At 34.8% G+C, this 13,184-nt stretch overlaps 1 protein-coding gene across 15 annotated transcripts in view; it reads left to right on the forward strand.

The window, feature by feature from the left end:
- The window catches only part of Pum2 (pumilio RNA binding family member 2), an 80,288-nt gene that overhangs the window by 46,182 nt on the left and 20,922 nt on the right, over positions 1-13,184 (forward strand). For 6 of the 15 annotated variants that reach the window (XM_063232132.1, XM_063232129.1, XM_063232134.1 and 3 more), the window contains 3 exons: positions 5,049-5,192; positions 5,284-5,601; positions 9,377-9,613. In XM_063232132.1, coding sequence (XP_063088202.1) covers positions 5,049-5,192; positions 5,284-5,601; positions 9,377-9,613 — 699 coding nt within the window. The remainder of the gene's footprint in view (positions 1-5,048; positions 5,193-5,283; positions 5,602-9,376; positions 9,614-13,184) is intronic. The other 9 variants (XM_063232135.1, XM_063232137.1, XM_063232136.1 and 6 more) reach the window with 5 other exon arrangements.

Here is a 13,184-nt window from a genome sequence, read left to right on the forward strand (position 1 = left end):
CAAATGCTGGGATTATAGGCCTGTGCCACCACACTGAGCTACTAAAAACATCAAAAATATTGGTCTGTGGATTTATTTTTGTATTCAGTTTTCTCTTCTTTCCATTCTAAGAAAACTGTTGCCTTTTTTGTGTGTGTGCAACAATGAACTCAATGTTGATAATTTTAAAAGACAATACTTTATATTTGTTGAAAATGATTGTGTTGCCAGGTGTGCTGGCACACACCTGTGTGATCTTAGTACTGGGCAGGCTGAGGCAGGAGTATTGCCTGTCTCAAAAAGGAGAAAAAAAAGACAATAAAAAGATTGTATTTTGGAGTGATAATAAAAATAGGTAAGGCTTTTAGAGCAGGTCCTAAAGCAAAATGTATTACTTACCCTTTAGACCACACCATGTAGCCCCTTTAGTTACTTGCTTCTGAACTTCGATTTCACTTTAGGAAAATAAAGATTTTACATTTCTTTCTCCTAAAGAGATTCTGTCCATTCATTTTAACTGTCATCTTTATGAATTTGCATCTACATTTTGAGTCTTTTCTTAACATTTAACACATTTCTTCGATTGTACCAGAAGTTCACTGTGTGTATACTCCAGCCACTCCGCAAACTGAAGACATCAGAAAATGAATTTGTTTCTTCCATATTTGCTGATCTTACCATTCACTGCACTTCACTTATTAACTCTACCTTGACTCAGAACTAGAAACTTGCCTTTGACCTTAAAGTTATTTCCAACTCTTGGTTTTTCTTCTGTACTTGTGGTCAAAAATGTTTCTCCCACATCCCCTAGGGTCTTGCACCTGCTCAGGCAGGTGCTGTGCTGCTGCTCAGGGACTGCTGTTTGTTTGTCCATCGCTCTGTCTCATGTTTGTTGTTTTCTTTTGATCTTTGCTGGACTTTTTCAGTTTCTCCCTTTTCTTCTCACTCACTTCTGTTTATCTCTTCTGTCATTCTTTTCATTTCCTTTTCACAAATACATGTCAATTTAAGTCATTGTGTTTCCTAACATTTTTCATGATCTAGTCCCAAACTACCTTTTTAATATAATCTGTCACATCCCTCTGAATCCTATGCTGTAACCTAACACTACCTACTGGTGTCCCCAAGCACATTATGTACTTTATTCCTCAAGCCCTAGCTCATGTTCTTGTTTTCAGGAGTTTTTATTTTTATTTGTTTCTAAGTTTAAAATGTCCTTTTATAAATTTTAAACAAATTGGGGGTGTATTTTTTTGTTTGGTCTTTTTCCTTTTTTTTTTTTAATTTTAAAGAGAATAAAACCAAACCAAACCAAACAGAATAAAGCCAGTCAAAACTGTGAAAGTGATACAGGACTTCAACACAAGGTAATAGGAAATCAGCAATGGCTACCAGAATGCCTGCTCTTGTTATCTTCAGAATGACTGCCCATACCATCAGACCTAATAAAATTAAAACAGAACAGAATAAAACGAATCAAAACAAAGCAATGAAAGCAGTACAGGCCTTCAAAATAATCAGAGATCAACAGTGGCTACCATAATATATCTTACTATCTTCAAAATAGCTGCGCATGCCATCAGATATAATAAAATCAAACAAAACAGAAAAAAACAAAACAATGGAAATCATATAGGACTTTAAAACAAGCTGCCACCTTCAGAAGGAAATCCCCCCTAATTGCTGTATTACACATTATTATCGTCTAAATAGATGCTCATACTCTCGGCCTTTGGCTTGCAAAGTCAGTTAAACAATACAGGCATTAAGTTGTATTTTACTTCAGTGGCTGTCCTTTCAGCCTGTGTTTCTTTGAATCAGCCCATTTCTTGGGGTAGAGGTACCTCTTATCTCCTAGCCCAGAAGCAGGCTAGCTCACAGGAACGGGTAATCCAGCTTTCTAACCATTTTTTTTATTTAACTTTGCATCCTTTAATGTGGTCTCCACTTTCCCAGTGCTCACGTCTTAAAAATTGCTCTTGTGCCTTCCTATAATACATTGCTTATACCTCTTTTTAGTGCTTCTCTTTGCCTTACATTTTACTTAACTATTTGTGCTTTATTTCTCCAGTTCTGCAATATTTTTTTAAACATGTTTAAAGTAGTTTTGTTAACATATCTTGAAGTTTTGTTACTAAGAAATTAGTAAATCAGTTATGTCTTAAAGTGACATCTTAGAATTAAGAAAATGGTATATCTCCATTAGTAGACGGTACAGTTCACAAGCATGGGATCATGCCTTTTAAATCCTTCTTGCTATATTATTCTTTCTAATTTCATCTCTTTTCTTTCCCAACCCTTAACTCAAACTTAGCCACTACAGACTTTCTCATTAATAAAAAGATAGGATGGTAGAAATTATAGCTTAAATGCATACATTAGAAAACAAACAACCCTAAAACTTAATGAGCTAACTAACCATCTCTCTGGAAACTTAAAATAGAGCAAACCCAGAGAATGTACAAAGGAGCAAATACTAACAGTAGGAAGTGATGTGAATAAAATGAACTACACAAAAGCATGAACTGTCTCAGGTTTTTTTCTTTGAAGAGGCAAACAGTGTTGTAAGCACCTGTGAGAGGCTTATCAGTGAAAGTGGGGCACTTGCTAAGTATGCCAGGGCCCTCGATTTGATCCTTAGCATTGCAAAAAAAGAAAAGACATAAATAACCATTACCCGTAAAATGCCACAATTCCTAGCTGTGGGGAAGTATTGTAACTTATGTTAATAGATAGGAAAGTATGAACTGAATAAATGCATAGTAGTCCCTTATAAACGTGGGCCAAAATAGGACTAGTCCTTAGCTCTTTTCTTGTCACACCCCTACATAGTCTCCTTACAGTGACATACAATGGTCTAGTCCCTCTTTACCCGTTTTGATTATTCTCACTCTGTTGTCACCATATGGGCTTATTTTCTGTTCCCTCCATTTGGAGAGCTGTTTCTATATACGTGAGCTTGGCTTGTTCATTTCCTTTGGATTTTTGTCTCATTTAATTACAGAGGTGATTCTTGACCCCCAGCAACACTTCTGTCATCATCCAATACTACTTACTGATTCTCCTTGTTTACATTTTATTTCCCTTCAGTGCTTGAAACAATCTGGCATACTTTTATTTATTTTTGTTATCTCCTTAGGATGAAGATGCTTTTTTTAAAAAAAAATTCCTCACTGTATCCCAATGCATAGAATAATGCCGGCTTATCTAGTGCTACTTAATAAATATTTATCAGATGGTTGAACTCATAAACAATGAATGAATTAAGCTAAGTTGGAGATAGGAGAGGAGAATAAAACATTGTGTGATAAGAGGAAACATGACATCTTTCAGGAGTTTGAACCCTCTTTATTCTCAGAATTTAAATGGTATAGGAGTGCCACGTGAAACTAGAAAGATGACCAGGGACCAACAGATTGTGTTTGTGGGCCATATTTGGAGTTTTGCTTTTCCCTTTAAACCCTTTAGAAGGTTTTGAGTGGGGTGTGGTGTTAGATTGGAAGTGAAAAGATCACTCTGGAGAATAGATTATAGAAATGAGGAAAAAAACCTGTCGGCAGACCACGTAGTTGTAGACAGACAGGGCCTTGGTGCTCAGAAGAATGGGATGCTTTGAGAGAAATTTCAAAGGTAAAATAAATGTGTCTTGGAGAAGCTGACTGCAGGCAAATGTCTCTCAGAATTTATGTCTGCTATTTGGTTAAATAGCATTTCAGGCTGTTTGATTTTTGAGCAATGAAATGTCTGCGTGGGTTAACTTTTATATTTTAATTCATTCAGATGTTAGACAATAATGCTTTTAAGCAAGACTATATTATGTATCTTGGATTTAGGGCTAGGCTATCTGTACCAGCTAAAACTGTTGAGTAGTACCTATAGTTGTTGGTGTTTTATTCACAATATGCTAATACCTGGAATTGCTGTATTTACTTAAAATGTATGTCAAAATGTTAGTGGTGCACAGGGTTTATCCCGGCATTGTCATTGTATTTGAGCTGAATTTAGTCTACTGTGTTAAAAAAAAAAAAAGCAAGCATTTTCGTGCTGCTTTGTATCTGTAATTTTACTTTGACTTTTGTTTTTGTGTAGTTTTGATAGAGTAAAACACAAAAATTGATACTGCAATTTATGTATGTAAATCCTTTTTAAAATATTGTAAGTGCATTTTCATAGATAGTTAAGAGTGCTAAATAAAGTTCTTGTCACTGTACAAGGCAGGCAGCCTTTCTCAACCCGAGTTCCAGAAGAACATTAACCTCGTTACCCTGTAGTATCTACCATTATTTGTGTATAGTTAGCTTCTCTCTTCTGCCTCTAGAGAGTACTTAGTATGTACCATCCTTGGGAAAATTAACAAAATTTGTCACTTGAATCATTTTGTTTGTTCTTCAGTTCAGAGGCGGGATCTCTTGAGAAAGGCTGCTCAGAGGTAAATTTCACTCTCCTGTAGTTAAGGACAATGCAGATTGTTACCTGACTTGTGCTCAAGTCTACAATGAAACTAATGTCTGTGTAATTTTATTCAAACTCTAGCTTGAGAGCCTTTACAAATATCTTACCATTTTATTTGTTCAGATCACATTTTGAGTTTGTAAAGAGATGCTTCCAAATGCAAATCTAAGGAAATACTGGTAATGAAACATTTGGTTTACTTCAGAACTTTACTGAAATTGTATAATGACGTTAAACATTGTATAGCGTTCTATCTCATTTTCTCAGTCTATCTATTGTCTCACCACTTACCAGCTGGCAATATTTTATATTATCAGCTTTTGGGAATCTGTAGTATTTATATTAACAAAAGTAATTTTGTTTTGTGGCCTGTAAGTAAGACATTTCAGTTGAAGGTAATCTGTTTAAATTTTGGGAAAAAATATTTAACTACTTTGTGTTACTACTACATGTATTTAGTAACACCTTGTCAATTATGTTGCTTTTCATATAGAAAGTAGTTTGAGGGTTTTACAGTAATAGTATAAAATAGCTGTTGTTCTTGGTTGATATCACAAATACAAAGGAAAATAGATATACATGTTTCTGTATTAATCAGCATTTGTTTTGTTATCTAGGCTATCAAGTATTAGCTCCAACCGCCTATTATGATCAGACTGGTGCCTTAGTGGTTGGCCCCGGAGCAAGAACTGGCCTCGGAGCTCCAGTTCGGTTAATGGCTCCCACCCCTGTTTTAATTAGTTCAGCAGCAGCACAAGCTGGTAAGTGTAACTAAGATCTTTAGAACTATTATTCTACTGTTTGAGGTGCATTTTAAAAATATAGTATGTTGCTCTGGTTACTTTGAAGAAGTATCTGAAATTTATTTTGCAGCAGCAGCAGCAGCAGCAGCTGGAGGAACTGCAAATAGTCTTACAAGCAGCACAAATGGTCTGTTTCGACCAATGGGCACCCAGCCGCCCCAGCAGCAGCAGCAGCAGCAGCAACCACCAAGCACTAATCTGCAGTCTAATTCATTCTATGGGAGCGGTTCTTTGACTAGTAACTCCCAGAGCAGTTCTTTATTTTCTCATGGACCTGGTCAACCTGGAAGTACATCTCTTGGCTTTGGAAGTGGTAGCTCTTTGGGTGCCGCTATAGGCTCAGCCCTCAGTGGATTTGGTTCATCAGGTAAGTTTGTTTTTAAGATAAGTGTATTGCTCTGCTAAGTGGCTTTGAGATATTTGTGTATTCTAAATATTAAGATATACAGTAATAGCAGATAGTGTAGAAAGGACAGGAGTAAAGTGTTTATGGGCTCAATTTTGTATAAGAAAAAATCTCTTACAGACCTCTTAGATTATTAATGCTTACCTCATTCCTAGCAGCACATCCTTTATTCAAATGTAGTATTTCTTTTTCCTTCTAGCATTAAAGGTTTATTACTATAATTTTTATTTTAATAGTGTGTTTAGAACAGTATATTATGTCCTAGCTAGTAGTTCTTATTCTCTATATAATTTTAAGGAGGTAAATACTTTAGCATTTGAAATATTTGATGCTTTTCAAATAATTGTGTGCCTGTCAGATGATTCATTCTCAGTAGGTGCTGGTGGTTTGTTATGTTTCTTTGTCATATATATTTGTATGTATAATGAAACATTCTAAATAAGTTCCTAAGAAACTACCAAGATACTTTACCTTAGGTTAAATAATTTAGACTTTGTCACTAAGTATTCATTTAAAGGAATATCTTAGTGTTATATAACACTTAAATAATAATTTTAAACATTTTCACAAAAGATTTCCTGTTTCTGTTAACATCATAGAATTTTTAATAGCTGTCCCTCATCCATTTCCCCCACCACATCAAATTACATTCTTTTGTAGTACAGAAAATGACAAAACTAACATAATGCCAGTCCCCCCCCCCCCCCCCCCGCCAAGCTTAGCAGGTCTCAAAAAGTGCATTCTGAACGTCTAGCCTTGGTATTTGTAGAAGGAAGGGTTTAGAATAGCTATAAACTTCAGATGCAGAATGCTGTTTTTGTTCTAATGAAATACAATGAGGAAATGGCACACTTGACTAAAAGTTTTCTAAAGAATGGGCACAAGAACTGAGACAATCTAGTGAACTTGGAGTCAGTTTAGTCTTTTAATTTTTCTGCTTAGGTTTTTTAAATTCCTCTTGGAGTTTAGCAGCTTTAGGTTAAGCTCATACATCTTATAAGATTCATTCCTTATTCCTTAACACAATTGGTACATTCCCTCCACCCAAAGAATCCTAAATATTCCAAGGAAAATGGAAAGCACATGTAACTTAAAAATAAAGTGTTACTGATGGCCTGGCAGACTTGTAGGTCTCCCTACTTACTTCTTCATATTCCTCTCTTTCTCCTTTAAAACTTTCCCTCTGCCTTTAGGAGATAGTTGGCATGAACATTTTGTCCCTAAGAGATGCCTCTTTCCCAAAAACTGAATTTTATGCCGACCTTTCTTTTATTTATTTATTTATTTATTTTTTTGGTACTGGGGATCGAACTCATGGCCTTGCACTTGCGAGGCAAGCATTTGTGCCATTGTGCTAAATCTCCAGCCCTGCCTATCTTTCTTACAAGCAGTGATTCGCTCAGTTCCAAATCCAATCTGGGAAAAATCTATTAGACCATTATTCGGTCAGTGTTAGTAATTGCCACCCCTGCCTACCACTTCACAGTCTGTCATCATCTGTTGGATGCTGTGTGAGAGTTACTCAAGTATTATACATACAGCAACTCTTACAACAAATCTACTCAATGCTATTTCACACTGTGATAATTGCGTATGTGTATGAAAGCTAAAATATGATTATATGCACACAGTTTTTCTCTTTCCTATATTATGTTGAACATTGTTAAATATACCAGCTTATGATACTAGGTGGCCAGGAAATTTAGCCATTGTAATACAGTAATTAAATAATTATTTATATTACCTGTTACTTTAGAATTGCTGTTACAATTGAAAGTTTGTAATTAGCATTTTATGCATAATAAGTGAACAGATTAGTGGTTCCATTCTGTCTAGCTTCTTAGATAGCATAGGTACATTTTATTTTGTATGTTGCATGTAATTTAGCATATAGTGAAACTTTAAGAGCCAGCTTCATTATGTTAGAAATAATTCCTGACTTTAAATGCTTAGCATGACATCTTCTTTTAGAGGAAAGTTAATATTGTATGTTTCAAAACTAATTTCTTTGATTATGTATCAGAGGAATAGTAATACCAGTGCGCTCATTAGAGCTATTGTCCTTTATCAGTTAAATTGTTTTTTGAAACAAATAGAAATTTAAAATATATAAGGTGAATGTTTTCAGAAAATCACTTTGACAGTGTCCTTTTAAATTAGTGTAGTTAATGTAGTATATATTGACAATGTTGCTAAAACCAACTCAAAATCTATTTATTACATTAATATTTATATATACTTTTGCTATTAAAATACATATAGCTACCTAGCAGTTTCCTGTTATATGATGTTTTAAATATAAAATTTTAAAAATATAATATACAATTAATTTTTCAGAAACTACATTGACTGGTATTACAGGCTGAGAAGCATTATAATCTCTTTGTCTAATTCAGTAGCATGAACCTGAACTTTTTTTCTCTATAAAATTTTGAATGTGGCAAAATCACTAATTTTGATTTCTGTGTTATAAACTTAACTTGGTTTACCCATCATGTCTTCTGCTTAATTGTTTCTTTAATCTATTCCCTGTATGGCCTACTTGTGTATAACGTATGATTAGAAAACAAGATTTAGTAGCAACTTTACAATTCCTTGAAAAGAATTGCCATATTGGTCCGAATATAGAGTTTGTCCTTCAAAATTTTATTTCACAGGTTAAGAAATTGTCATGTGAAATTCTACTAGAATAAAGGTATTCATAAAAAAGATTGGTGCTTAGAAATGAGAAAATAGTATACTTAAAAGTAATGACTCTTAATGAGACTTGAGAATTGGCAGTTTTACCCATAGTAAAGAATTGGAGTGTCAGAATGGATGCTAACATCCAGGTCTTAGGTTTTATCTTGTAAACATGCATGACTCACCAAGACCTACATGATATTTTATGACTTTGCTGCTTACAAAAAGGAAAAAAGTATGAAGAGGGTTAATACAGATAAAAACATGTGGTCTACCGGTAGGGTGACACGGGGTGTGAAGTAGGATAGGCAGGACGTGAGGGGCAGTGTCACCTGACTTCGGCTGTGCTCAGGAGCGTACTGGGGTCTGAAGAATGCAGAGTCCGGGGACAGGAAGTGAGAGTATGTCTTTGGCATGGTGATAGTCTTCAAAAAAAAATGTATTTTTATAGACATACTTTGTAATGTTACGGTTGAGGAATAGGAAAAATGTGTAATATGGGAAATACTCAAGAGTTAGCTCCCATCTGTATTTCACAACTGACTGATATTCGGGCCAATATGGATTTAAAGGGATATGTTTTGAGCACAGCAGCCAGATGAGTTGTGAATGGTGAAGGAAATGTTTTAATATTCCATTTATAAATCTAATCTTAGCCCTGAGTCTAAGAACCTAAGGGATTAGGATGATACCAAAGGTGAACCTTACTGGAGTTGAATCTTTAGCATGTCTTAAAGTAGGCAATTGCAATTCCAGGATTTTCAAATCATACCAGGGTTTTAAAGCACAGTAATCATACATATCAGCAATAAATATGAGTGAAATAATGAAGCACGACTGGTCTGTTAAGTATTTGGTTACTTTATTGGGGTGCATTTATGCCCTTTTATGATTAATAAGTTAGTGCATAAAGTTATCACAGTAATTATCTTCTCCATAATGTTTCTAAAAATAATTATTGTGATCACTTCTGTTGTTGCCCAGCAAGAGTTGGGGGTAGGTTTTATTCAGTTAACACTGTATGTAATTAGGGTTTTTTTTATTTCTTCTTCAGTTGGCAGTTCTGCAAGTAGTAGTGCCACAAGGAGAGAGTCTCTATCTACTAGCTCTGACTTGTACAAAAGATCTAGTAGCAGCCTAGCACCCATAGGGCAACCATTTTACAATAGTCTGGGATTTTCCTCCTCTCCAAGTCCAATAGGCATGCCTCTGCCAAGCCAAACTCCAGGACATTCACTTACGCCACCGCCATCACTTTCATCACATGGATCCTCATCCAGTTTGCATTTAGGTAAAAAAAAAACCGAAACCCTTTTTATTTGTATATATACATGTATGTGTGTTTGTGTGTGTTTATGATATATGTAAAATATTTGATGTTGGATAAAACGTGCCAAATTGCTTTTGGATATTAGCTGTTCTTGAAAGCTCTACTGAAAATTTCAAAGCGAGGGTCTAATAATGTACAGTAAGGTAAAGACCCCTATTATATCTTATGTTCTTTTCTGAAGTATAATGGTGTGTTTTTTCTTGTCTGTGCTTTTGATTTGTGTGTTTTAGAGAATTAGAAAAGTCAACTATCAAAAGTTGTTGCACACCATAAGAAAAACATTAGTTGCACAATAATCAAACTTAAATAATTTAGGTTAGTACAATGACTTTCATTTTGGCCTTCAAATGGTTGGCCATTTTACAAGACTTGTGTCAAGGGTGTGAATTTAGTATGCTTATACAGTAGAGAAGCTGATTGGCTTGGGCCGTGTACTTCTCTAACTTCTGAATATGTTGTTAAGGAAAAAAATGTTTTAGTCTTGTTGTATCCCTTGGAGCATTTAAAACTTTTGTTTGTATCTATATTTTAAAATTGTCCCACCTTCAGATTATTCAACATGTAGTTACTGTTTATCCCTCTCTGGTAAACAGTATATTTTGAATGCTTTTTGGACATTAGACTATAAATCCCTGTTTTTCAAAGAAATTATTTCATTAAATATTAGGTTTTGAATTTTTGTTTTTCTAATTGCCACAGCTGAAACTGCATGATTCTGTTGCTGACTTTTATGTGCTTGGAAACATTTAAATGAGGTTTTGATTTAAAATATAATGTTGCTGTTGTAACCAGAGACTTTATAAATTAACAATTCTATTTGATCCCAACTCCCAGTCATGCAAGTATAACTACTTTTACCTCAGGCTTGTCAATACAGTCTTTGTCCATATAACAAGAAAGTATCTGGTGCAGTGATTATCATTTAAATTTATGTTATGATATGGTAGGCTAGGGTTCTTGTTTCTAAAAGCTCTGGTCCTTCAGATTACGGACCTTTGGTGTTTGGGAGATTTGCTTTCTAAGGGATAATTAAATATATACAACCAATTAATTTATTTGGATGGCATCATAAAACCTGCTTTGCAGCGCTCTTCGTGTCAGCTTCAGACCTGCTTAGTTCTGGCTTGATACCTTCTTTCATTTGTCATCTGTTCCAAGCTGCTCAGGCCCTGCATTGTATTCCTACTCAGACACGCTCCTTCCTCATAATAATACACGCCTGTGAAGTGGACCCAGAAATTTAGGGCATAAGGAATCTAGCAATAGAGTTACCATAATCGTTTTGTGTTTTATTGTTAAGATTATATTTGTCATGTCCTGTCACCTTCTCATAGGTAAGTTTTGAGATCAGATTCCTGTTCAACTGTTACTGCTTGTGTTGTGCTTTACAGCCTGTGTAAATGGCTTTGTTGTACATGGCTTGCTCAGAAGCTGGCTTTAAGTGGCTTTCCCAGCTGACTGTAATAAAGCTGCAATCTAGTTACATACTGCTCTACTTCTTACAGACTTTTATTTAGAATCCAGCTGCTAAGACAGGAATTCTAGTCAGTTACAGGAAACAATTACCTGAGCCAGTAGATCTGTACAAGAGTCTTAATATTTTGTTCCCATAGTTAAATCCTTAGTTTAACTTAGTCTTGTAATTCTGTATTTTAGTAGAACTCTACTATTATTTCCTATTATTTTGTTTAGTGATCCTCCAGTTTCTGTTAGCTTTATTTGTAATGTGACTGGCAAGTGTTGTTAACAGCCCATAGACCCAGCCAAGTTGAAAGTAATGCTGAGTCAGATTTCCATAAACTTGTGTTATTAAATAATCTAAAATAAAGCCGGGCATGGTGGCTCACGCCTGTAATCCCAGCACTCAGGAGGCTGAGGCAGTAGGATTGTTGCAAGTTCAAGACCAGCCTGGGCTACAAAGTGAGCTCAAGGCCAGCCTGAACTGCATAGTGAAACCCTGTCTCTAAATAAATAAATAGTCTTGAAATGAATCTCTTCTTGAATTAAGTGTTAAGACTCCTGGTACATAAAATATCTATAAAAATGGATTTGAATTGTTCATTTTTATTAATCATTTTACTCAGCCCACATATTAATAATATAGTCGTAAGATAATTCCTATCTCATTTGAATTGATTGGAATTAATTCTAGGCTATTAGGATGTTTTATTTTGAGATGAGAGCATTTACAACCATTATAGCTATCAATAAATCTTGAGTTCTGCATTCTTCAAATACTTGATGAAATATATTAAACTTTTTTTAACCTAGCATTTCTTTTTTCTGTGTTATTTGAAATTCATAGAAAATCCCTAACATCAACATCAACATAAATATTTCTAACAGGATAGCCAGTAGTCACTTCTGATTGAAGAGTAGTTGTTTTAATTTATAAGTTTAGAATGTTCATTTCTTATAATTTAAAAATTTTGTTCAGGTTTGCAACCAATTTTTAAATTATTGATGTTAAAAGCATTAAAAAAAACTATTCTTTTATTTCATATATATAATAGCTGAGACTTTTTTTTTTTTTTTTTAAATTGGTACCGGGAATCAAACTCACGACCACCTGCTTGCAAGGCAGGTGCTTATGCCCCTGAGCTAAATCCCCAGCCCAGCGGAGACATTTTTAAGAACTAAAAAAATCATAAGCATGATGTGATGAGGATATCTTTTTCAATTAATAATTGCTCATTCCAGTTTTCCTTTTTATGTAAATACCTTTTATACTGTTGTTTTGTTTAAATCAGAGTCCAGATAAGGCCTGTACATTGCATTCATTTGAGATGTCTTTTAATCTATAGTTGTTTTTTTTCTTTCCATTTGTCAAAGAAACTTTGTCCTGCTGAATTTTTCATATTCTTGGTTTTGCCGACTTTTTCATATTCTTGGTTTTTCCTGTAAGTGGAATTTGATCTAGAGGCTTGGTCAGATGGTTGATAAGTTGGTTGGTTTATTTTGCCAAGATGTGGTTCCATGTATTTTTCTGTGGTATCAAATGAGGTGATGCATCTGGTTGTCTGCATTAGTAAACTTGCAATCTAATCTACCTGATTTTAGCAACCTTTTGTTCATTACCTAAGTGTTTTCATCTTTAGAGGTTGCAAATTGTTGATAACTTAGTCATTCTACATTTACCTGGAAATTCTCTATGAAGAATTTTTCCCGATTGTGAAGTTTGCCTGCCAGTTCATAGAGGAATAAGAAATAAGGCTTGTTCTTTACCTTACTTCCTAATTTTCAGAATGATTAATTGGTGTCCTAGCAACTGCCAAAGGAGAAGTATTTATCCTCATCCTTTTTTTTTTTTTTGTCTTTTTCATTTTTATCGGTACCAGGGATTGAACTCACGACTGCCTGCTTGAAGGCAGGCGCTTATGCCGCTGAGCTAAATCCCCAGCCCCTATTTATCCTCATCCTTAATCTCTGGTCATTTGGAGCCCCTTTAGGGCTTCCATGTTGACTATAACTTTTAAAAGCAGCACTTAAATTATTGGAGGTCAGAGAAAGAAACATAAGTGAATGAGAAGAA

This window comes from Cavia porcellus, unplaced genomic scaffold (genome assembly GCF_034190915.1).
Source record: "Cavia porcellus strain 051 isolate PalLab524CR breed Dunkin Hartley unplaced genomic scaffold, mCavPor4.1 scaffold_1, whole genome shotgun sequence".
NCBI classification, from domain to species: Eukaryota; Metazoa; Chordata; class Mammalia; order Rodentia; family Caviidae; genus Cavia; species Cavia porcellus.